Raw genomic sequence first — 27,173 nt, forward strand, 5'->3', positions numbered from 1 at the left:
TGTTTTGATATCTTTTTTAAATATATCAAAATGCTTAGAAAAACAAACACACAGCTACAGGAGTCTTGAACCTTGAACTATAAGCTGGAGCCTGGACTCCTGCAATTCAAGTCATTACGGAAATGGGGGTCCTGGAAAACTGAAAGGGGAAGAATGAGAAGAACGCCAGCTTCAAGGGGTTCTGGTGGGAGGCAAAAAGGAGTCTAGCACCTCACATGTGGAAGAGGAGGATCTGGTACCTGCCCAGGACATAGTCTGATGAACAGAACTGCTAACTGTCACATCTGGAAGGGCACATGACAGAACAGAGGCCACCCTGCCTACTACCTAAGCAGGCACAATGAGCTCCAGCCACAGATGAATGTGCCAGCCCACTGCCACCACAGAACCAGGGAGGAGAGGAGAAGCAGCCTCCCAGCATGCTCTGCAGCGGTGTGGACACTCGGGCAGGAAAGAAGTTCCTGTAGTTGCCAACAGTTGGTATAGGGAGTATCAGGGGCCACATTTGATTCTACTAGATATGGCTAGGCCAGGAAGAGACTAGAAACTTCCTGAACTTTACAAAAGTGAAATTCGTATGAACTGATAAGGTTACACAACCAGGTTCCTGGTGTCTTGAGAGGAGAACGGAACAAGAAGATAAAGACCATGGGGAATGCCTTCAGCAAGGCACTCTCACACCTTTTACAAAAGGAAAGGTACTCAGTCCCCATTTGCTGTTGAATACTATACCTGGGTCAACACCAACACAAAAGTGATGCAAAATATTGAAACCAGGTTTGAAAATTGAAAAGTTTTCTCATTTATCCACTTTGTACCTTCTTTAATCCTCCAAATAAAGTGCCAGTCTCCAGGTCAAATTCTTGGTCCAACTGCTCTTCATGTTCTGACAAGAAAAACAGTGTCCATTAGTCACAAATCTAAATAAAATTGGGTTGGTTTAATAGCAGAGACACTAAAAGAAGTTGGAATATGTCCTGGAAAAGCCAACTGTGAACTGAGCTACAAGCATGGAAACATGTCACACTCTTTGACCTTCCTCTCTAGTTTTCTGTGAGCTAACTTCTTGGAAATACATGGTGGGGCTGATGGAAACGTCCCCTTCTAATTGTAATTGAAGGCTCACAAAAGGAGAGGTGTCAAGAGAGAAAGCTTCCAGCACAGGGCCCACAGGCGGGATTAGTGCAAATGCCCCACTTGTACACACGGTGATAGTGATTATAGCCGCATGATATGACATAATGCTAACAAGATTATAAAATGGAATCATATAATGGTAATAAATATGTTCATAAGTAAACAGTCCAATTGGTTTAAAACAAAAGATATAACAAAATCTTCATTCAAATTCTTCCTGAGGGTATACAAGAACCAGGCACTGTGAGAGAGTAGGAATGAAACAGAACGAGATTGGTATGTCTTTTGCCCTCCTGGGGCTTACTGTACAGTAGGTAAGAGAGACGAACAAATAATAAGGAATTACAATAGTGCTGATGAGTGTGCTGTGATACAGGAAGTAAGGAAGTTATGGAGGCTGAGTTTCGGGTACCCATGTGATACACAGTAGGCAGCTGGATGGGTACGAATAGAGCTCAAGTGCCCTAAGTTGGAGATAAAGACTCAGCAGTCCTCAGTAAGGGTACTGATGCGCCTGCAGAATGACTGACAACGCCCCAAAGGCATGGTGTAATCGGGCTGGAAAAGGGAAAACCAGTGCTTATTGGACCAATAAACATACAAAACCCACAGAAGACCGAAAGGGAGCTACCCAGAAATATCAGAGTGTGTGTGTTACTAAAACTTAATCACGAAAGGATGCTGGTCTAGAGTAGGATCAAGGGACAGGTTCACACACGCGAGACATAAACAGCAGCCCGACCTCAAACCAAAGGCAACACTGCCTGTCATGCAGGGTGTCATGCGGGGTCTCTAATCCCGCTCCCCGCATAAGAACGCAGGACATGGTGAGGCCAACAAGGAACACCCACGGAGCCACAGATAGCCATACCACAATAGTCTTGCTGGCAGATGGGTTGGAGACACAGGAAGCAGGAGCCATACAATCCACAACCTGCCGTCCACTTCTCTGCCAATCAACCTCACATGCTAGCTGCAATCCGCTCTTGCTAGCTCAGCCACCATCTTCTTGCTAGCCCCATTTTCTGCTAGCGCAGCCACGGCAGTTATATTAGTGGCCAATGGCTCATTGGTTACAGCTGACAGCCAACTAGCCACAGCTAATGGCCATCCAATCACAGTTGATGGCCATTTACTACTTGAGCCAGCACCTTTCCACGTGAGGGCGAGAGCCTGGAAACTGCACTCCTGGCTCTGTCCCCACACTGCCCTAGAAACAACAGGGAAGGGAGGAGTACTGAGCACTGGCCCAGGGTACTGCACGGCACAACTTTGCCACACACTCACACTGCAGTCTGTGTGATCCAGGACGTTCGGTGGATGTGTGTGACTGCAGCAGGGCCCTGGTTGTTTCTGCACAGCTGCACTCACGCCATATTGTGTGTGTGTGTGTGTGTGTGTGTGTATGTATGTATGTATGTGTATGTTTTGTACACAGACTCCAGTCCATGGGAACAGCCTGCAGACAGCAAGCTACTGCAATCCAACCAAAATGGAACAAGAACCTCCAAATTCATTAACACAAATTGGGTGGAAAATCTCTCTGCTTCTTGCCTCTTCACTTTTGGCTTCACATTCATGCACAGAGCAACCTCCAGAAAAATCAGAATTGTGCAGAATTGAAACAAAGCAGAAACTTGAGACTTTTTTTCTTCTTTTAAGAGTACATTCAGAAGTAGTAAAGTTTAAATGCTAAGCACCAGGGAGGGAGAAGCTGGAACACATCTCCCTCTAGTGGGAAAAAGGAATCTTTGCAGATAGGAGCCTTGAAAAAATCCTGTCCGGTGCTATCCAACCAAAATACTTATCTCACATACATTTATAATTTTAAAGTTTCATATTTTAAAGAGTGAAATTAATTTTAATATATTTTATTTATCTCAATGTATCCAAAACATTGTTTCAACATAGAATCAATATTCATTATGAATGAGTTATTTGACATTCTTTTTTCTTCAAAGTCCAATGTACACGTTACCATTACAGTACATCTCAGTTTGAAGTGGCCACATTTCAAGTGCTCATCAGCCACGTGGCTAATGGTTACAGTATGGACAGCATAGCTATAGACCAAAAATTCTCCCTCATGTTTAAAAGAATTTCTACAAGTCACCCATCTGATTTCTTAACACAAACGAATGCTGTATGACATACATGTTAAATTACAACTTAAATCCATTCATGATCCCTTTGGAAATCACTGTCTTAACTGAAAATGCAGTGCTACAGAATTTGGTTGACGCTGGAGAATGGAAGCTGAGAACCTGTAGCAGGAGGTCTTTCCCGGAAGAGCAAGGACCATCAGAACTTCTCTGATTATACCTTCTTGGTAGGCATCCCATGTTCTCGCCCTTTGGGCAAGACGAGTTTCCATCATAACTCACATACACTCAAGCAAGCGGATGCTATACAGAGAGAACCCTTCTCAGCCTGAGCAATTTTCTCCCCACCACACTGGCCTCTCGGTGCCCTGGTTCCGTTTTCCCCAAATTCAGTGCCACACAAAAGTGCCTGAGAACATAGAAATGAAACAATTTCTGCGATGAGCCCTCATTACTAAATAAGCTGTTTATTCTCCGCTCTCCAACCACCACCCAACAAAAGGATTTGTCAAAACCCCACACTACCTACTGAGTGAGAAGATTTGCATTTTAATCACTGCCAAGGGGCTGTGATGGTAAACCATTTACTTAAAAGCTCCAACTAACCTACCCCTTTCTCCCTCAACACTTTGATGGGAAATCAATTCTGGGGGAGGGGGGAAGGGTGATTAGAGGGCAATAATCAGTAAGAGGGGGACGTAAAACATGCATGTCCCCTCCTGATACAAAGCAGCAAGTACCAATCCAATCATGGCTTAAGCTGTCCTGCTGCTGCTATGCATTTGAAGAATTCTAATCAGCTCCTACTGATTCTTATTTCCCCAGGAAGCCAGTGAGTCTAGCAGACTGTGGTCGTAAATGAGAGGAGGGAAAGGCAGCAGAAAAGATGGCTTCTAAAGACACAAAAATATAATGGTAACAACTCTCACATATTCCTATAAAATATCACATGGAAGAGAGTGGTAATGTGCTGGTTGTTCCGTGACATTCGTGGGGTGTGAGGGCTCTTCCCTCTCCTAGTTCCCACTCAGGGAATAAAAAGTGACTTAGAAATCAATCAGCCAAGCAAAAGGAAACCATGTGTGTAAACAATATGCAAAGTGACAGAGGAAAGAAAAGGCCTTCAAATCTCCCTAATAAGGCCGCTCATCTGCTAGGCACCTAACAAATTCTGGGGTCTTTTCGGGCAGACCACTAGGCGTGCCATTTGCATGGGAGTCCCTAGGGCTCCTCGAAGACGGAGGAGAAGCCCCAGGCTGAGATGGAAACGTTCCAGCAAAGAGGAATCCATAAGCTCTGTGCGTGTTCTTTGCGTTTGATCCAACATGGAGCACTGGCAGCCGCAGCAGGGAGAGTGAGGAGCTGCAGAGTCTAACATTAGGGTGGCCTTCCAGCACCCTCCAGCCCAGGCCCGGCCCAAGTCACTAGAGAGGTTTATTAAAAGCATTAAGAAAGGAAACTCTTGGGGCAGCCGGATGGCTCAACTGGTTAGAGCGTGAGCTCTTAACAACAGGGTTGCCAGTTCAATTCCCGCATGGGATGGTGCGCTGTGTCTCCTGCAACTAAAGATTGAAAATGGCAACTAAAGATTGAAAACAGTGACTGGACTTGGAGCTGAGCTGCGCCCTCCATAACTAGATTGAAGGACAACGACTTGGAGCTGACGGGCCCTGGAGAAACGCACTGTTCCCCAACATTCCCCAAGAAAAATTTTTAAAAAAATAAGAAAGAAAGTAGACTCCCTTAAGGACCAGTGTCGCCAAAAGAGGAAAACACCAGTCAGTATAAGCTTGATCAAGGAGTGGGCCCAGAGACTTGGAATCCTAGTAGGAAGGCAGCGAGCTAGTGTGTCCTATAACCCAGGTAACAAGGGAAACAAGGGTCAAATAGAACACGAAGCACTGCCACACAGAACACTCGGAGCCTTAACTGTGCCACAACCCCCACTGCTAATGCTGGCCATCAAGAACGGCTATCCAGTCCTTGCCTTACACGAGCGATGCACGTGGTTCCTTTCAGAAAGGATGTGTAAACAGAAGGGCCCTTGGTGACCCCATCCTCAGTGAGCCAGCTCACCAGCTTTCCAGGGCTTCAAGGTTACCCACTCAAGGGCAGGACCGGTGGCGTTTGTTTCCCCACCCTGAACTGGGCCCTCCAGAGTTACTGGCCATCTTGCAACCAAATTCCTTTCATCACAAAAGCAAATAGGAAAAATTACATTCTGATTAATAAAGCCTACCCCCATGAGAGGTTAGTGTGTTGCATGAACACCGCAAAAGAATTAATCTATAAATGAGCAGCTATATCCTTTTCTCATAAACTGAGATTGGTGATGTAATAAGAACAGGTGTGTATAAGAATAAACAAAAGGTAGAAGGTGAATATGCTCGAATATAGTTGTATCCCACTTTAAGAACACCCACTACATAAAAACAAAGAAATTGGAGATGGCAATTCAAGAAAATAATTTGTTCCATACTTGCTTTAATATCAGGGGTCCCTGGTGTCACAGAGAAATGTTAACTACTGATCACTGAAAATTACAGTAATGAAACTAAAGTGCTTGTGAAATGAAATGCAAATCAATGGAAAGCATAGTTCCATTTATAAAATATCACCAATATGCAACTATTCAAGACAGCTCCTGAATAAAAGAAGGTGAGCCAGGGCTCTAAAAAAACAGAAGGATCTAGAGTAGCTGCTATTCATTAGAAAGTAATCTTCACAGAAAACCAAAAGATGGTAGAATCTGTAAATAAATCCAAGAGCTTGTTCTTTGAAAAAGAGAATTAACCTACTAAATAGACAAAACCTTCGGTAAATTCCCTAAAACAGGAGAAATGAGACACGTGGGATTGAAAATATTTTAATAATATGATATACTACCATATGTTAATACATTTGAAAGTATCAATGAAGTGGAAAAACATAAATTATGCAAAGTGACTTAAGAAAAAACCTAAATATATCAATAACCCTGAAAGATACTGAAATAACCAGCTAGAAATTATAGAAAATATAACTGAAAATATCCCAATCATAAAGGAACAAAAAAAAAAGAAAGAATCTTAATAAGAATGTTAATCGGGCTGATTATGAAGAAGACCATGAACCTTTATTAAGAGAAGTAACAGAAGACCTTGTATAAATAGAGGGAAAAAATACCATATTCCTGAATGGAAAGATACAGTATTATAAGAATGTTAATTATTTACAAATTTTTAGATTTGTTGTAACTCCAACACTAATGAGATTTTTTTAGAATTTCAATTATGTGTCTGGAAGAATAAACCAGTAAGAATGTCTAAGAAAAGTGTAGAAATAAAGAACAATAAATAAAGAACAAATCTGGTGGTAACTTACTTCACCAGACACTCAAACATTTTATAACGCATAACTAATTAGAGCAGTATAGCACTGACGTAAGAGTAGATTAAATAATCAAAGAAACAGAAAAGACAGCTGCCCAGACAGACTGGATTACAATTTAGTATATGATCAAGGTTGCATCAGAATTCAATAAGAAAAGAAAGATTTAATAAATTGTGTTTGGTTATCTATTTGGAAAAAAATAATTTAACTCTTCACCTCATATCATATACCAAATACATGGGAGATGGATTAAAGAATAAAGCCCCAACTTACTGAGACTGTAATAAGATGGACATTGTCCAACAGAAATGTTCATTGGGACAGCCTCCTGGAGAACAGTCTGTGTACATCTATTAAGAACCTTTCAAAACATTCATGTGGTTTGACTCTATAATTCCTCTCTGGAAATTGTTCAGAGAAAAACAATCAGCTACAATACAACAATACAAATAGATTCCTTACAAAATAAACGAGCTAAGCATTCAACTCATGAAGTTGGAATAAAAAGGAACAGAGCAAACTCAGAGACGATAAGGAAGGAAATAAGATAAGGCAGAAATCAATGAATTGGAGAATAAAAAGAAACAATTTAGAAAAACAACAAAGCCAAAAGCTGAAAAGATTAATAAGATCTCTGGCACACTTAATCAAAAGAAAAAAAAATAGTAGGGAGGGAGGGAAACATGGAAAGACAAAGGAAGAAGTTAAGGTGGGAGTAAAGAAGACAATGTGAATAAAATATACAATAAGAAAGAAAAGTCAACTAAAGAAACAACAAAACAATTCAAGTATTATGAATCACAATATACTAATCAAATTGAAAACCTACATAAAATGCATAGATCCCTGAAAAATTACCAAATGTCAAAATTGGTATAAGAAATAAAAAATTTGAATATAAGCCAATAGGTAGTAAATTGACAGTAGTTTCACAGATGCTTTTCCAGGTGACGTCCTATCACCAGTGGTTTTCACTGATGAGAACACACTGTTTTCTGTCCAAGAATTGCATTAAACTGGTAGGAATACAAATATACATGGCCCTCTTTCAGGCAGAGGCATTAATCTTTCAAGGTTACCACGTGGCATATCATATCTTTTCTCATGTTAAGTGTAAACAGAGAGACATAAAAGTGTTTTTACCTCTGCTAAACCAGCAGGCATAAACTTCATGCTATAGGTCTGGATTAGCCACATACCACAGAGCAAGAGAGCAGAGGTCACCAGCCATAGAAAAACAATCAGCTACAATACAACAATACAAATAGATTCCTTACAAAATAAACGAGCTAAGCATTCAACTCATGAAGTTGGAATAAAAAGGAACAGAGCAAACTCAGACAATAAGGAAGGAATCAACCCAAGTATTTCCATATGCCTTTGAGATGCTCCATGCTTGGTAGAGTTGGGAGAAAGAAGGGGTGTTCTTTTTTTTTCTTTGTCAATTACAGTTGACATTCAATATTATTTTATATTAGTTTCAGGTGTACAACATAGTGGTTAGACATTTATATAATTTACGAAGTGATCCTCCCAATAAATCTCGTACCCACCTGGCACTATACATATTATAGTATTACTGACTATATTCCATATGCTGTACTTTACATCACTGTGATTATCTTGTAACCACCAATTTGAATTTCTTAATCCAAGAAGGAACGTTCTGTTCAGTCCCTGCTATGGATTTACCAAAAGATCCCATTTGACTAAGGCTGTTAAAATCGGTCTGCTGTCCCTACTGGCCTGACAACCCTGCTATTGCAGATGGGAGAGAGCAGTAAACAAGATGCTTGCTCTATGCCAGGGAAAGTAGCCGAGGAAACGCCAACCAGTAGCATTTCACTTAACAAATATGTTTTGAACCGCTAGTATGTTCTAGGCCCTATATTTGCTCCAGATACAAATGCCCCAAAAAAGTTCACAGAGGAGACAGTTTTCCCAGTGACCTACTTCTATAATGTAGGTAAGAAACACTTTTTCCTGAATTAGAAAGTAAGACATGGAGCCAAGACTCAGTGCACCAGTTAAACACATACTTTGGCAAGGCAGGGAACACCTGGCTTCCATAAGCAGAACTGGCAAAAAACATTAGAGAAAGAAGACATTTCTTGGGAGTGGCCAAACACTTTGGCACTGACGTTAAAAGGAAAAGCATGAAAGATAAAGAAGCGTCAGGCTAGGGAGTGGTCAGTAATAAGTCAAACAGTGTGGCAGCCTCTGGATCATTTGAGGCATAGAAAAGTTTTGTGCTATCCACAGATGGATCTCCTCCTGCCCATATGCCAGCAGCTACCATGACACAAGAATGAAAAATTTTATTTCAGTGAGAATAAAGTTTAATAGTAGAATAAACAAAAGGACTTCCTCTTTAAAGTACGGTGCTTTGGGAAATTAAATTATCAATAAATATGAGTGGCAGGGGCAGCTGGATGGCTCAGGTGGTTAGAGCGCAAGCTCTGAACAACAGGGTTGCTGATTCGATTCCTACATGGCGCTGTGCCCTCCACGACTAGATTGAAGGACAATGACTTGGAGCTGATGAGCCCTGGAAAAACACACTGTTCCCCCATATCCCCCAATAAAACTTATTAAAAAAATAAAAATAAAAAATAAATAAATATGAGTGGCAGAAAAGAACTGGATAAGTCAGACAGAAAAAGTTGAGAACCATATGATGTCACTGATATGTGATATATAAAACTGAAAACAACAAAGGAATAAGACAAACAAATGAAGAAACAAAAACTCATAGACACAGACAATAGTTTAGTGGTTACCAGAGGGTAAGGGGGGAGGAGGATAGTAGATGAGGGTAAAGGGATCAAACATATGGTGATGGATGGAGAACTGCCTCTGGGTGGTGAACACACAATGGGATTTATAGATGACGTATTGCAGAGTTGTGCACCTAAAACCTATATAACTTTGCTAACACTTGTTACCCCAATAAACTTTAATTAAATTAAAGAGGAAAAAAACCTACAGCTAACATTATACTTAATGGTGAGAAACTAGAGGCTTTCTCGCTAAGATCAGGAAAAGGCAAAGGCTGTCTCCTCTCACTACTCCTTCTCAGTATCATGCTGCAAGTCCCAGCTAATGCAATAAGATAAGAAAATGAAATAAATGGTATGCAGAATGTAAAGGAAGAAACAAACTGTATTTGTATGCTAATCACATGGTTATGTATGTAGAAAATCCAATGAACTGAGCAAAAAAACTCCTGAAACTAATAAGAAATTATAGCAAGGTTGTACAATACAAGATTAATATACGGTGTGGCCGGATGACGCAGTTGGTTAGAGTGCGAGCTCTGAACAACAAGGTTGCCAGTTCAATTCCTGCATGGGATGGTGGCCTACGTCCCCTGCAACTAAAGATTGAAAATGGCGACTGGAATTGGAGCTGAGCTGGGCCCTCCACAACTAGATTGAAGGACAATGACTTCGAGCTGATGGGCCCTGGAGAAAGAGTTTCCCAATATTCTCCAATAAAATTTTAAAAACAGAAAGATTATATACAAAAGTCAATTGCTTTCCTATGTGTCAGCAATAAACAAGTGGAATTTGAAATTAAAGACACAATACTATTTACATTAGCACCTGTAAAAATGAAATATTTGGATACCAATCTAACAAATATGTACAAGTTATATATGGGGAAAACTAGAAAACTCTGATGAGAGAGACCAAAGAAGAACTAAATAATATGAGAGACAGTCCATGTTCATGGGTAGGAAGACTCAACATTGTTAAGATGTCAGTTCCTCCCAACTTGATCTACAGATTCAATGCAATCCCAAAGAAAATCCCAGCAAGTTATCTTGTAGATATCAAAAAACTGATTTTAAAATTTATATGGAGAGGCAAAAGATCCAGAATAGCCAACACAATATTGAAAGGGAAGGACAAAGTCAGAGGACTAACAATACCCAACTTTGAGACTTACTACCGTGTTTCCCCAAAAATAAGACCTAGCCAGACAATCAGCTCTAATGTGTCTTTTGGAGCAAAAATTTAATATAAGATCCGGTCTTAGATGATATATGATATGATATGATATGATATGATATGATATACTGTGTCTTACATTAATTTTTGCTCCAAAAGAAGCATTAGAGCTGGTTGTCCAGCTAGGTCTTATTTTCGGGGAAACAGGGTATAAAGCCTCAGTATTCGAGAGAGTGTGGTATTGGTGAAAGAAATGACAAATAGGTCCATGAAACAGAACAGAGATCACAGAAATAGACTCACATAAATATAATCAACTGACCTTTGACAAAGGGGCAAAGGTTATACAATGGAAAAAAGATAGTCTTTTCAAATGACGCTGGAACAACTGGACGTCCACATGCCAAAAAATGAATCCAGACACAGACTTTATACCCTTCACAAAAATTAATGCAAAATGGATTTCATAGCTCTAAATATAAAATGCAACACTATAGCACTCCTAGAAAATAACATGGAAACTCTAGATGACCCTTGGCTATCACAGTGACTGCTTAGATACAGCACCAAAGGCAAATCCATGAAAGAATGAATTGATATGCTGGACTTAATAAAATTTTAAATTTCTGCCCTATAAAAGACACTGTCAAAAAATGAGAAGACAAGTGGCCGGCCCAATGGCTCAAGTGGTTAGAGCTCCATGCTCCTAACTCCAAAGGCTGCCAGTTCGATTTCCACATGGGCCAGTGGGCTCTCAACCACAAGGTTGCCAGTTCAATTCCTCGAGTCCCGCAAGGGATGGTGGGCAGCGCCCCCTGCAACTAAGATTGAACACAGTACCTTGAGCTGAGCTGCCGCTGAGCTCCCAGATGGCTCAGTTGGTTGGAGCGCGTCCTCTCAACCACCAAGGTTGCCGGTTCGACTCCTGCAAGGGATGGTGGGTTGCCCCCTGCAACTAGCAAGAGCAACTGGACCTGGAGCTGAGCTGCGCCCTCCACAACTAAGATTGAAAGGACAACAACTTGACTTGGAAAAAAGTCCTGGAAGTACACACTATTCCTCAATAAAAGTCCTGTTCCCCTTAAAAAAAAAAAAAAAAATTCTATTTTAAAAAAAAAAAAAAATGAGAAGACAAGCCACAGACTAAGAGAAAATATCTGCAAAAGATGTATCTGATAAAGGACTGCTATCCAAAATATACAAAAAAACTATTAAAACTCAAGAATAAGAAAACGAACAACCCAATTAAATCACGGGCAAAAGACCTGAACAGATGCCTGCCTCACCAAAGATGATACACACACAAGTATGACGAATAAGCATATGTCATCAGGGAAATGCATATTAAAACAACAATGAGGTGCCACTACACACCTATTAGAATGGCCAAAATCCAAAACACTGAAAACACCAAATGCTAACAGGAACTCATTTATTGCTAGTGAGAATGCAACACGGTGCAGGCACTTTGGAAGACACTGGGCAGTTTACAAAAATAAACATAGTCTTACCATACAATCCAGCCATTGTTCTTTGTATTTACCCAATGGAACTGAAAACTTACGCACACACAAAAACCTGCACACAGATATTTATAGCATCTTTATTCATAATGGCCAAAATATGAAGGCAAAGCAAGACATTCTTCAGTAGGCAAATGGATAAATAATCTGTGATACAACAGACAATGGAATATTATTCATCACTAAAAAGAAATAAGCTATCAAGCCATGAAAAGATATGGAGAAATCTTAAATGCATATTAAGTGAAAGAAATCAACCTGAAAAGGTTACATACTATATGATTCCAACTATATGACATTCTGGAAAAGGTAAAACTATGCGGATGGTAAAAAGGTCAGTGGTTTGGGGGATGGGATGGATGGATAGGCAGAGCACAAAGAATTTTTAGGGCAGTGAAACTATGCTGTATGACACTGTACAATGATGGATACGTGTCGTTATAAATTTCTCAAAACCCATAGAAAGAACCACACCAAGAGTAAACCCTACTGTAAACTATGAACTTTGAGTAATAATGATGTGTCAGTTTGGTGTACTGTAACAAATGTCCCACTCTGTTATGGGATGTTGACAGTGAGGGAGACAGTGAGAAGCGCGGGTAATAAGTATATGGGAACTCTGTATTTTCTGCTTAATTTTGCTGTGAACCTAAAACTGCTCTAAAAAATTTTGTCTATGTGAAAGGGAAAAAAACCTCACAGAACAGTAAAGATAATAAATGGTGGTGGTTGTTTTAAGTGACAAAGCTTCAGGATGGTTTGTTACGCAGCAATGGCTAACCAAGACACTCATTTATGAAAAGCACTACTGACTAATATTCATTCTCTGTTTCTCCCTCTATAATAGAACACTTGAGTTTAGCTGGATAAGGGGCCTGCCGACCACAGATTACATTTATTAGCTTCCCTCACAGTCAATGTGACTACAGAACTAGCTTCTAGCAAACAGTATGGAAAGAGATATGATAAGCACCTTACAGATCATGCTCTGAAGACGCTGCCTCACGTAATGAAGAGGAACCACCTGCTGAGGATGTCACAGGAACATGGTAAAAGAAACCAGGGTCTCTGATGCCTTCTAGACACCACGCCAGCCCTAGAACACAGTTATTTTGGAGGCTGTGTTTCTGCAGTCAAACCTGTCTTCTAAGTACTATACCATCTCAGAGGGCGGTTCCAGAGACGGAATGAGACAAGTACATAAAGAGCCTAATACAGTGCCTGACATAGAGCAGGTCAGCTCCTTCGGTATGGGCCCGGGGAGCTCGAAGGCTCCAGCAGAGGAATGCAGCTACTGGAACAGCCTAGACCCAACAACAGTCCTCATCTACTTTAGACGGTCAGTCACTGCAACCAAGCCCACGCTCTGAGACGGACATACGTAGAAGGGGAGAAAAGTCAGTCATGGCGATACCTATGCCTGTCAGTCCCAGTGATCCTAAGGTAGACGCCGAGGGCAGAGTGCTCTCAGCCGTGCTTCCCCAAAGCTACCTTTGGCATTGCCCACAGCTACTTTCCACAGCCTCCCCTGCCTTCGAGATCAAGTCTAGACTCCTCAGCTGAATATATAAGGTCTTTCGCCATCTCTCCCTGCTTTTTGATCTGAGCTTAGCTCTTGCTACTCTCTTTCCCTACTCTACACGCCAGTCCTACCGAGTGGTCCGTATTTCCCAGATCACGCTGCTTCCTCACACTGCAGTGGAACTGTACACGCTTGTCCATGTGTCTGCAAACTCATCTCTATCCACAGGGCCTCTGCCCCCTTCTCTGTGTGGCTGGCTCCTGGTCTTCCTTACAACGAGGCTCACCATCACACTAGGAAACTGATTATGGACCTGGATCCCTCATGGTCCCTGCAAGACTCTTTCCTCCATTTTTCCACAGCATGGGAAGTTTTAAATAGCATGTGACCACCAAGCTAAAGACTGTATTTCCCAGTCTCCAGGCCATGGCCACAGAACTCGGTGCAGGCCAACTGGGCATCAGAAGTAATAAGGGTAACCAGCCAGGCTGCCCTGAAAGGAAAGAAGGGTTCCCAATCCCCTTCCTACGGGCAGGAATGTAGACTCGGTGACGCTTCCTCTTCGGAATACACACAAAAGCACTAAAGACAACAGGACAGAAGATGAAAGGAGTCTGGGCCTCCAACACCATGAGCTGCCTCCATGTGTCTGTGAGGAGTGATGGTAAGAGAGAAATTTAAGAGGTTACTGCAAATTATGAATGCGAATCCCCACCATGGCCTTCAACAGCCATTGAATCAAACCTCCTATTACAGAAGACTAGCCACAGGATCACCTGAAGGATCCAGGATCAGAGTGGAAAACTCCACTGACTCAGGCCATTGAGTCAAACTGCCCACGATGAGGGCAAAGCAAAGTGGCGCCCAAGTCATCCAAGCCCATGAGATCTTCCTGAATCTTCTGCCTCTGAGCACTCCCTCTCACCTTGTATTCTGGATACAAACTCAGAAACGTTGAGACTTACCTCTGGAGACTTTGTAAACTTCGCAGAAAGAATAGAAGTGAAAGCCTAGTGAAGCAAGCAGGTAAAAAGACAGTTCCCACCGGGCCAGCATTGCTTCTTGTGACAAAAGGTCCCGAAGCCCAAGTTGAAGTTTCTAGAAACAGAAATAAAAACATTAAGCCATGGACATGACACCAGAGAACAGCATCTTATCACCAGCAGTAAACTCGCTCTCCCAAGAGGATACAGATATAACCCGAGTGAAACCGCCTCCTGCCAGTTACCACACACACACACACCCCCAATCTGCCTGCCTGCCTGGGGTGAGCAGGTCTTTCTCTTTGGGCTCCTACAGCCCCCCCACCTGCTTCCCATCACTGTACACCAGTTCTATCCTCACTGCCTGACACACGTCTGCCCCAGTGGAGCAGACCTTCAGGGAGCAGGGACCATGACCTCTGCGTCCCCAGAACCTTGCACAGGGCATGTGATATAGCAAAAAGGGACTGCAAGTTGCTCCATGAATAAAAAACGGCGTCAAACGCCTGAACAAAAGAAAAGCACAAATCATCTCCAAACTCTTCTAAGCCATCAGCCTCACCCTCCTTGTTCTCCCCTCCAAATGTCATCCTGTAGTGTTCGTTAGAATGGATTAATGAAAACTGCTCTGTCTTCCATCTTGTGTGCACTTCTGCAACGGGAGCTCATGATACAACCCAGGCAATTGTGGCAGACACTGCCAGTTACTCACCCTGCAATATTCAGTCTCCCTTCTCACACAGTAATTGAATTCTTATCTGAACACATGGATGCTGAGCTCAACTCTACAGTGTGGACAAGCGTGGACATTTGACTCTGGCTACGAGGCTGTGGTCATCTCCTTCCCACTGGGCAGAGCTGGAACAGCCACGTTGGACCAAAAGCCACGTGGAAAAACATGCTAGAGGCACCTCAGTCCTGACTCCATGTACCACCTCACCTCCAGCACTGCCCTGGCTCACTTTATCTGGTCTGTTACAAGAAAGAGAAATGCGCTTCTAGGTTGTGTAAGCCTCTGCTATTCTAGATCTCTCTGGTATGGCAGCCAAATCTACATTCTATGTAAGAGAGCAGGTGATAGACAGTTAGGTCCTAAAACTCTGCAAATTAAATGATCAGTGCCCAAGTAACAAAGGGCTAGCTGAATGTAACCCTTTCTTACCACCCTCATTGATTTATTTAAACCTCTCAGATGTCTCAATGTAGATGTCAAATTAAAGAGCAAACTTTGAAGCCCCAAGCACTTCTAATATGTCACAGGAATGCCAAAAATCAGAACTCACACATTATCTCATTTTATTTTCACAAAAGCCCAGTGAAGTAGGTGGGGCAAGGGAAGTAGGCATTTTACAGATGACGAAAGTGAAACACATGAGGTCACGCAGTCAGAAATAACTGAGCCAGGGTGCAAATCCAAGTCTTGGGACCACCAGGTCCCCCCTCCTTCCCTCAGCCACAGCCAGACTCATTAATACCAGTTCAAGGAGATGTTGGCCCAGAATCTGCCACAAACTCCCTTCTTCAGGCTAAAGGGAGACAGAACAGGAAAGGATATAAACTTTAGCTTTCATAAAATATGAGGTCAGAAGTCAGTGGTCCTCCAACCAGAGAGCCCTAAAAGTCAGTTTGGTCTGGATTTCTCCTGCAACCTGAGATCCAAAAGCAGACACCCACGCTTTCAATCACAAACCCTCTTATTCCTGGTCTTTCAACAACGCCTTCTGAGGTTCCCCTGCCATTTTTCAGAACCATTTCTAGCTTCATACATTTCTAATCACTTTACTTTTAATTACCTGGTATTGCCTAGATTATCTTAAAATTTCTTTCTGGAGGCGGATGGGTGGCTCAGTTTAGAGCGTGAACTCTGGGCAACGGGGCTGCCAGTTCGATTCCCACATGGGCCAGCGAGCTGCGCCCTCTACAACTAGAATGAAGTCAGTGAGCTGCCGCTCAACTCCCGGGTGGCCAGATGGCTCAGTTGGTTGGAGTGCAGGCTCTCAACTACAGGGTTGCTGGTTTGACTCCTCGACTCCTGCAAGGGATGGTGGGCAGCACCCCCTGCAACTAACTACGGCAACTGGACATGGAGCTGAACTGCGCCCTCCACAACTAAGATTGAAAGGACAATAACTTGATTTGGAAAAGTCCCGGAAGTACACACTGTTCCCCAATAAAGTCCTGTTCCCCTTCCCCAATAAAATCTACAAAAAAAAACACAAAATTCTTTCTGGAATTTTGTAGAAATATGGTAGTCTTCCCCTCAGTGGGAAGTTAACTTTAACCTCTGGGTTTTATAGTATCTCTCCTTTCAAAGGAGGTCGCTCTTATATTGGATGTCCTCCTTACTTCATTAAGAATCTGTGATTGGGGGCCAGCCCGGTGGCTCAGGTGGTTGGAGCTCCATGCTCCTAACTCCGAAGGCTGCCGGTTCGACTCCCACATGAGCCAGTGGGCTCTCAACCACAAGGTTGCCAGTTCAACTCCTCAGTCAACTCCTGGAGTCCCACAAGGGATGGTGGGCAGCGCCCCCTGCAACTAAGATTGAACACGGCACCTTGAGCTGAGCTGCCTCCCGGATGGCTCAGTTGGTTGGAGCGCGGGCTCTCAACCACAAGGTTGCCGGTTCGATTCCTCGACACCCACAAAAGATGGTGGGCTGAGCCCCCTGCAAATAGCAATGGCAACTGGACCTGGAGCTGAGCTGTGCCCTCCACAACTAAGACTGAAAGGACAACTTGAAGCTGAATGGCACCCTCCACAACTAAGATAGAAAGGACAACAACTTGACTTGGAAAAAAGTCCTGGAAGTACACACTGTTCCCCAATAAAGTCCTGTTCCCCTTCCCCAATAAAAATCTTAAAAAAAAAAACAACAAAAAAAAAAAACCCACAGAACAATTTCCCTTAAAAAAAAAAAAGAATCTGTGATTGGCAAAGAGCTGAACCCCTAAAAATAAAATGTGGACATAATCTTGGAGACTAAAAGAGTGGGTCACCTTCCTCACAGGGTTGTTGAATGGCTGAAATGTAAAATGCTTATCCAGGGCCTGGCACAGAGTAAATATTCAATAAATATTAGCTGCAATCTGTCGGTAGCACCAGTGAATGAATTGAATTCACGAGGAGCTTACCGAGCCGGAGCCCTGATTTTCTTCCTGAATTGATGAAATCTAACTGATCTTCTGTGGGAGGTGGTCGTCTTACCTGCTGCTAGTCCTCCTTCAGCAGGGGGGCGTCCCCAGAGCTCTCTCTAATGTCTCACTCCTCTTGCTCTCCCCACACCCAACCCAAGACCACCCAGACAGCAAACAGACTGTCTGTGAGGGCCACCTGGAGCGCTTTCAGCCTGGCATCTCTTCCTCACCTCCTCTTTTTTTATCCCCAAACGAATTCTATGCAGTACTCTCACTTTTCTCAGTCCATCACTCATAGTTCCAGGAACGCCACCTCAAAACACTACCACCCAAACACCCTCACGCCTTTTAACAGACCGTTTTTTCCTTATACCTCTCTTTGCAACTCTTGCCCACTTATCTAAAAAATTTCCTCCCCATGATTTTTTTCCCTGTGATTTTCAGCTGTGCATTGAGGAAGCAAATCTGAGTAGATATGTTTTAAAGGATTTAATGACATAACGGTATCCAAGAAAAGGAAAGTTGTACATTTGGGAATATAATTAGAACTTTTTAAAAATGCCCAAACCCATAAAGGGTCCCAAAAACTCTCAGAAAATTCTCAAGTTTCTATTTCTCATTCTTGAAACAAGCACGCTCTTCTTGAAATGTCAGCTATCGTGATGAAATCAAAGAGGTCCTTACTAAAACGTGTAAGTGATGCTTTGTTTCTGTTTTTCATGCATAGACTCCATCCTGCAGAAACATTATCAGCTAAGTGGGCATTGGTGAGACCGCCTAGAAACTAATCACCATTTCTAACATATTTCTATAGAAAATAGCCAACCTGCAGCAACCCAGTCTATTTGTAAGTAAGAGTCCACCAGGCCACTCTACATCAATGAGGTTGCACCACTGAAGGTGCGAGTTGAGGAAGGTCACTGGGTGGGGAAGGGACGTGTCTGAGAACACTCCCACCTCAGTGGGAATACTGGTCAGGACTGTGAAGAAACACTGTGGACAGGTTAGGTGAAGGAACAGTAGGAGCCAAGTAGCAGAGGGTTTTAAACAGAAATGATGACAAGTTTGGATCTGATTTCCTGAAGAAACCTCAGGTTTGTGAGCCAGTACATTTAACTATTTGAGTGAAGCTTCAGAAGAAGCCCTTCAACACTGTGGAATAGTCTAGAGGCAGGGAGGTCAGCAATTTAGGCCCTCGGTAGCAAGTGGAGAGAAAGTGCTAGAACCAAGCAAAGCCGATGAGGAAAAATTAAGTTGTACCGCCTGGCAACAAACTAGTCGGGAAGGCAATAGGATTGTTTAAAAACAAAACCGGGGTGGGGTGAGGTAAAGAACAAAAAAAACAGCAACTCCAAAGCTGCAAGAATACAGTCTCTCAAAGCTAAATATTATTGACAAGAATGAGAAAGTCGGAGCAGGTGAAGACAAAGTGAAAATGCACTTTGATATTGGATGTTGGAAGGAAATCATAGCAAAGGTTCCCCTGGGATCGAAGTCAGACTGGAGGAACAAGGGACTTTGTGTCCATATTGGGTCTAGAGCCCCAAAGCTGGGTATTTGAAAAAAAGTATTTATCTGGGGACTCCAAAACTCAAGGGGTCCACAAAATAAAATCTTAGGCATAAAATGACAAGAGTGCCTCAGCTCCCAGAGCGTTTTCTATACTGAAGTGACGTCCATTTACCTGGTAATTTAACACTCCACCCACTTCCAAAGATGCCATCCTCACCAGGCGAGCTGTTAGCTCTCTTTCAGGAATCAGAAACCTGCTCAGGGAAAAGGATCAATCCACCCAAGCACACGGAGGAGCCAGCGCTGAAGGTAAAACCAGAACCCGAGTTCCCAACTCCCACTCTTTATAAGCAGAAATCCTGTTCCTCAATTTCAGCAGAAAAGTACAGCTCACTGTGCCAAAGCCTGAAATTCACATAAACGTAACTGCTCTAAGATGCTTTCCCCACAGCAAACTGCACCATCCTTTCAAAAGTGCTTCATCATTATTTTTGATGCGTGCGACAAATGGATTCCAACGTTTCCATTTTACATCGTTTCCGCTCCTCCATCTTGGTCTCTAGCACTACCTGGGCTGTCACCACATACCCGCATCCACAGTACTTGGAAGCGGTGCTGTCGGCTTGAGCCAGCGAGACTTCTGACGGCAGCATCACTTCTACCAACTGTTGCTCAGTGCTCTAAACTGAAATTTCCCTCTACTGGGTTTTCTTATGTTTTAGTAACGTCTGTACTGCTAAGTACTATTGACCGATTACCTATCCTGAGACAGCACTTTACAAGCATTATCTCATTTAATCTTCACAACAACTCTTTGAGGTTGGTCATTCTGGTATCCTCATTTAACACAACAGAAAACCAAGGCCCACAAAGGTCAAGGTACCTGCCCCATAATCACACAGCTAGTAAGCGGTGGAGCTCAGATTCAAACCCACCAAGTCTAACTCAAGAGCGCTCCCCTTCTTACAGAGTGCCCCAGATTCATTTCTTTCCCCACGTCTATGGTGAAATCAATCCATCAGGAAAGCTAGAAAGTAATGTAAGCTACACAAATGCGAAAGAATTTCTTAAGTTACGTATAATTTAGATACTCCCTAAGAAGCAAAGAAAATTTGAAAATCAACTAAATGTAATCACAATACACATGAAACATCTAACTCATACACTCCTTAAAAGATTTACTGAAGATGACAAACTAAACCAAACCAATTTAGCTCTGACATAAGAGGGGAAAGTCAGCAATTACATAGAGATAAGAGCTGAGTAACACTGGAATAGTTCTAAATTTAGGAACAAATGAGCACTCTGGAAACCACAAAGTAATAAAAGCAAAGGAGCACAGGCCCACTGAAATGACAGCGGTTCTGGAGAAAATGAAATAGTAGGGCAATATTCTATCACATTTGAAAACACTGGTATGAGACTTCTGCTCTTTTCCAGGGTCCAATTTAATGAAACAGAAACCTATTTCGCCGAATATAAATCACATGACTCTTGCTAGAAAATGCAAGTCTGGACTCATCGTGTCCTCCAACATCAGAGTTTCTTCCAAACCCTGTTAAGAGCCTTATAGGGAGTCTTATTCTTCTACCCACATATACTAAGGGGAAACACTTCTCCAAACCCAGAAAGGCTTCACCAACACAGAGGAATGATTAGATAGACTGAAGGAGGTCTGCAGGACCAGGCGAAAAGTTGAATTACAGAATATGTTAGAAGACATACCATTATTTCCAAATATGCACCAAAATGTCATGTTATCAGTTATGTATCACTGCATAGTTAGCCATCCCAACACACAGTGGCTTAAAACAACAAAGATCTGTACTTTCTCAACACTGTGGGGGATGGCAATCTGGATGGTTCTTCTGCTGATCTCACCTGGCGTCACACATATGACTAAGTCACTATGTGGCTCAAAGGAGGCTCGAGGGACCAAAATGACCTCACGCACGTCTGACATCTCGTGCTAGCTGTCAGCTAGGTGCCTTGCTTCTCCTTCACCTGGGCACTCATCCTCCAGCAGGCTACCCTTCACAGCATGGTGGCTTCAGGGTTTCAAAAGAACAAAGGCAAGGGGCGAAGGTCACTTAAGGACCAGGCTCCAAAACTCACAGAATATTTACTGGTCAAACAAATCAAAAGGCCAACCCAGATTCAAGGGGAAGGAGAGAATAGGTTCCATCTCTTTATGGGAAGAGCAGCAAAGGCTCCTTATAAAGGGATGTGGACATGGCCTACCACACCAATATGTCAGAGTTCCTAATAAATAAAATCTGGAAAGTTAGTGGGAAAACTGCATTTCACAATGGAGCTTTATTATATAAAATGTGAAAAGGTGAAGGGGGTTGGGAGAGAGAGAAAATGAAAAAAATAATTATTCTCTGAAATCAGAATTTCAAAATCAATAGGGACCTTACTGTCATCTGGCTAATCTCCAGCCACTTTGGGAATTCCTTTTACAATAATCTACCTGACCATTTCCAATAAAATAACAAGGGAAGGAAACTGCTTCTAAGCAGCGCTGATTGTTATCCTGTTTTTTTCCTTAAACTAAGTCAAAATCTGCCCCTCTATTTCGAAAAACCTTCTGCTACTAGTCCTTTGCACCCTCTAACTAAAGCCATGGATACAGGATAATGTGATGGAGTGAGAATGCCAAAGTCTGAATCCAAGCTTTGCTACTTTCTAGCTGTGTGCCCTAGGACGAGTTGCATAACCTCTCTGTGCCTCGATTTCCTTATCTGTAAAACAAGACTAACAGCAATTCTCAGAGGGTTGCTGTGAAACTTAAATGAGTTTACAAAGTGATAGAACAGTGTCTTGGGCATAGTAAGCTATGAAATGCTTATTCTTGTTGTTTTTAATATTATTGCTATTAGATTAAAAAGGCTTAATTATTCCTTCCAATAACACTCCTTCAAATATTTAACGATAATTAATGCTACCCATTCCATTCCAAGCCCTCTTCAGGGACAAACATCCGTGATTCCTTCAACCATTTCTCCAATGATTTGGTTCCCAGAACCTTTACCGTTCTGTCAGCTGTAGGTACCTAGAGCTTAACCCAAAACTCCAGATGAGACAACGAGAGTAGAATAAGACCATCATTTCTCTTTTTTCAGAAATTATACTTCAAATAATGAAATCTTAGACTGGTTTCTTCATTCAACAAATATCCATGAGCTCCTAGTGAGAACCAGAATCTGTGCTATTTGTGAAGATAAAAAATAAAAATCCCATCTGGAAGATCGCTCAATCATGGCTCCCTAGATTAGAGGTATCTGAAAGAACCAAATATTTTATAATATTTTAAGTAAAGTTTGTGTTAAAATATACTAAGGGGAAAAAAATGTAAGGCTTCCAAAAAGCGGACTCACTCCAGTCATTACCACTCATAAAAAATTAAATGCCTCAGAAGCCCCTTCTGTCCTTTTTATAACTCCACTAAAGGTGACCACTAGCCTGGCATCTATCACGCTCGTTTAAATTTGCCCATTTTTGAACATCACGTAAATGGAATCACACAGCACTTATTCTGTTGTGTCTACCTAGTTTATTGTTGTTGTTCAGAAATATGTTCGTGAGGTTCATCCATGTTGTATGTGAGGCAATTTAATTTGTTCACTCTCAGTCCTGCAGAGTATTCCACTGTATGAACAATTGATTTATGCATGTAGCCATTCCACCACTGATGAACATGTGGGTTGTTCCGACCTGACGCCACTATGAAAATACTGCTCTATGTTTTACATGTCTTTTGGTACCCATATATATGCCTTAGTATTGAGTGTTTACCTAAGAAGGGAGTAGCTGGGTCAAAGCAGATATGTATGTCCAGTTTAGTAAGTGATAGCACAATTTCCAAAACGGTTATACTAATTTTTATGCCCATCAGCAACGTGTGAGAGTTCCAGTTTGTCCATATCCTAATGAGCTCTTAGCATTGACAGTCTCTTCTTTTAGACACCCTGGTGAGTGTATACTATCCCATTGTAGTGTTAATTTGCATTTCCCTAATAACTAATGAGGTTAACCACCTTATGTTTCTTAAGAATTTGAAGAGATCCTCTTTTATGAAGAGACTTGCCATTTTTCTGTTGGGCTGTCCATCTTTTTCTTAATGATTTGTAGAAGTTGTTTCTACTTTCTGGGTATGAGTTTTTTATTGGATCTATGTATTACAAATATCTACACCCGATTCTGTAGCTTGCCTTCTCACTCTCTTTACAGAATCTTTACGTGAACAGAAGTTCTTACCAATATTTCCCTCTATAGTTAATGCTTTTTGTGTCCCATTCAATAAACCTCTGACAGTACCTGGGTCATAAAGATATTTTACTTTGCTTCCTTCCAGAAGAAGCTTTATTGTTTTAGCGCTCACATTTAGCTGTATGATGTATCTTGATTAATTTTTGTATGTGGAATGAGGTAGATGATTAAGATACATTTTGCCCGTATGGATATCCAATTGGCTCATCATCATTTACTGAAAAGGCTACCCTTTCTCCACTGCACTGCAATGTCACCTGTTTCATAAATCAAGAGACCACACATGTGTGAGCCTGTTTATGGATTCTCTATCCAGTCCTATGGTCTGTCTAGAGTTGTGCCAATACCATACCGACACACTACAGATTAATCTAGAAGCTTAAGTCGTCCAACTTTGCTCTCTTTCTTAGACTGTCTAGAATTTCCAAATAAATTTTAGAATTGGTTTATCAACAATTATTGAAAAAAAAATCTGCTTAGATTTTGATCGGAACTGTACTCATCTATACATTTATTTGTGGAGCAATGACACACTCTCCATTTTTTTTAATGTTTAATTTCTCTAAATAATGTTTTAGCTTGCAGAAAGTTTTTATCATGAATGGGTGTTGAATTTTATCAAATAATTTTTCTCCTTTATTCTGTGTATGTGGTTGAATTACAATTATTAATTTTCTATGTTAGACAAAGTTTACATTCCTGGAATAAGTCCAAGTTGATGGTGGTTTAGTATCCTTTTTATAGCTGTTGTACTTGATTTACCAACACATCGTTTTAAGACTTTTGCATCTTTTTTTGTGACAGTTTGGCCTATAATCTTCTTGTAATGTCCTGATGAAGTCTTAGCAATGAGGTTATATTGGCCGCATTAAAGCAGCCAGGGAGTGTTCCCTTTTTCTCTGTTTTTCATGTTTTCAAAAGTTTGTAATAGTTCACCAGTGAAGCCATCTGGGCCTGGAAATTTTGCTGCGGAAAGGTTTTTAACTACAAATTTAATTTCTTTAATAGATATAGAACTATTCTGATGTTCTACTTCTTATGTTTTAGGTAAGGCATATATTTTAAAAACCTGTCCATTTCATATGCATTTTCAAATGTATTACCATAAAATTGTTCATACCATCTTAAAATCTTTTAAATATCTGTGGGATATGTAGTGATAATTCCTTTTTCTTCCCTAAAACTGGTAATAACATACACCATTAAGGTTCCATTAAAAAAAAAGGCTGTCATGTACTATGTGACACACATGCACTGTCACAGGAATATTCTCCAGCAGAATTACCCACAGAAGGAGCAGAGCAGGCCGGGAATGTAAACAATCCAGCAATTCCCTCTCAACAGCTTTTATCACCAGAAACAACTATGAACTTGAGCAAAGGAAACACTAACGGAGGGAGAAGGAAACAGCTATTAGTAATGGTCTAAGGTGGCCAGTAAGTACTCAGAAGAAAAACAACCACAAGCAGGGTATGTAACCTAAGATACCCTCCAAACTGTCCATAGGGAGAATTTGGGGGCCCGTGAACTTATCATTTTTTTCTCGTACATCTTTATCTACAGGAACCTCTAATTAAAATACAGGATTTCATTTGGTTATAAATGTGGACAAAAAAACCAAACTACTAAGAGCAATTCTGGTGACACTGTTACCCAGGAATAGTCACAGATACTTTCATATCGCAGTGCAGCTGTTGCAAACCCTGCAAAATATCACTTATATGGGCATCACTACTTTGAAATTGAGTTATTTGATACAGCACTGAACCTTGTTTCTTAATGCATTAATAAAGAAATACATAAAATACTCTATTACAATTTTTTTCACTCTATTTTGATAACTTTGTTTCCATATAATGTATTTTTTGATGCATTTTTAAAATTGGCTTCCCCAGACTCAAAAGAGGTCCATGTCGCGCGTCCACAGCACAAAGGCAAAGAAACCCCCCACCCCCAAAAGAAACAAGGATTTCATCCAAACCAGGGAATTCCAATGCAACTGCAGTGGAAGCTGGAGCCACACAGGTAAGGCCCACCCTGGCTAGTTCCTGGTGTCACCTGCTAGATGTTACCAACACCTAGCCACCCAGCAAAATGACTGCTGTCTCCAGAGATTTGGCCTTCACCCTAAGTTAGCCTTTATAACCTTCTTCCCACGGAAGGAACAAAGTAAAAAGTAGATGAAGCACAGGCTTTGATCCAGAAACAGGAGCATCCCCAATAGTCTGGGGCTTTGGCAGCTCCTCTAAGGCTTTCTTTATTCTACCTATCCTTCCCAGTTACTGTAAGGTTTAGAAATAATGGATTTAAAGCACCTGACAAGCACATCATCCCATTACTATTAGTTGAATCTTTCAGGCCAGAACTAACTGTCCTTACCCAACACTTAATCACAGTTAGGGACTGCCACAAGAAAGGAGGGAGAAAAAGTTATAAGAAAGATGAAATATCAAGAATGGATGGAAGAAGGAAAAAATACTTATTTTTCCAATTCCAGTATAAAGAGCACCACCTCCTCAGTGAAGCCTTCCCTCTGAGCTCCTTGTGCTCCCATAGCGCGCATCACATTGGAGTAAACCGCCTAGCTCTGTGAATGAATGAGCTACAAAACAGAAAGGAATAGAAACAATGAGTCTCACCCCCAAATAATGCAAACCACCGAGGATGCCAGCCCACTAGCTTAGCTGCCCTGATCCAAGAGACATGAACCAAGGAAGCAGCACATTTCTTAACACCAATGCCATCCTAGTACCTCTGCCGCTCTCTTTGGTAGGAATTGCGGGAAGAAGGGCCTTTCCACAAAAAGACCAGTGCCACCTAAAGGCTAAATGTAGAAGAAAAGAGGGAAACTGAGTTCGGAGAGTAAAAAGCAAACGTCTCTAAGTTTGAGGGTCACTGGAACCGCAGCACTTCTAATACTGCCAAGGGGACCAGCATCCGCGATTCCCCGCGACAGGGCAGAAAATGGGGGACGAAGCCAAGAAAAGGGGACGCTGGCAGGGGCATGCGTGGATTCTGGCCGGCAGGAAACCAGCCTCGGCCGCCGCGCAGGGTCAGGGCCCCCGGCGCCTTTGTCTGCACCGCAGGACCAGGCGTTTCTCCGTCCCGCCCTCGGGCGCGCACGCAGGAGCCGGGGTAGGAAACGGAAAGAAGTCTTGTGCATTTCATTTTTTCAACCGTGTCAACCGAAGCAAAAAAAAAGTCACCTAAAACGTCCCCGGGACCCGCTACGGTCCCAGCTACCCACCTCCGGGCTGTCCCGGGCGGCGGCGGCGGCGTTCACGCACGCCCGGAGTTCCCAACACCCCGCTCCGCACTTCCGAGTCCCCGCGGCGGCGGCTGCAGCGGCGAGCCTACCGGGGAAGCGCCCTCTTTCCTCCGCGTGGCCGGTGAAGGAGCAGCCCCGCGCGCGTGCTCGGAGCACGTCCCCGCCGCCGTGCCCGCGCGGCCCCGCTGCCGGGGGCCGGCGCGGAAGCAGGCGGTGCTCGCGAGCCGTGGCAAGCAGGCCGCCCGCCCCGGGAACCCACGAGAGGGCGTTCTGCTTCTGCGACCCCCAGTGCCCGACGTGGTCCGGCTGGGGCTTCAGGCCTCGCTCACCCGTGGGGTCCGGTTCCTGCGCGACCTCTCCCCCACCCGTTTATTAATTGCTGGCTTGGGGCTGCC

At 42.5% G+C, this 27,173-nt stretch overlaps 1 protein-coding gene across 3 annotated transcripts in view; it reads right to left on the minus strand.

Moving 5' to 3' along the window:
* Nucleotides 1-26,946, minus strand: part of HHAT (hedgehog acyltransferase) — a 255,303-nt gene extending 228,357 nt beyond the window's left edge. The window contains exons 1-4 of one of the 3 annotated variants that reach the window (XM_033094165.1): nt 26,758-26,900; nt 26,023-26,112; nt 14,575-14,707; nt 819-886 (exon numbers count right to left, since the gene is read on the minus strand). In XM_033094165.1, the coding sequence (XP_032950056.1) occupies nt 819-886; nt 14,575-14,707; nt 26,023-26,073 (252 nt within the window). In that variant the 5' untranslated portion in view covers nt 26,074-26,112; nt 26,758-26,900. The other 2 variants (XM_033094166.1, XM_033094167.1) reach the window with 2 other exon arrangements.
* Between the last annotated feature and the right edge of the window lie 227 nt (nt 26,947-27,173).

The sequence above is a fragment of the Rhinolophus ferrumequinum genome, chromosome 22, assembly GCF_004115265.2.
Source record: "Rhinolophus ferrumequinum isolate MPI-CBG mRhiFer1 chromosome 22, mRhiFer1_v1.p, whole genome shotgun sequence".
NCBI lineage: Eukaryota > Metazoa > Chordata > Mammalia > Chiroptera > Rhinolophidae > Rhinolophus > Rhinolophus ferrumequinum.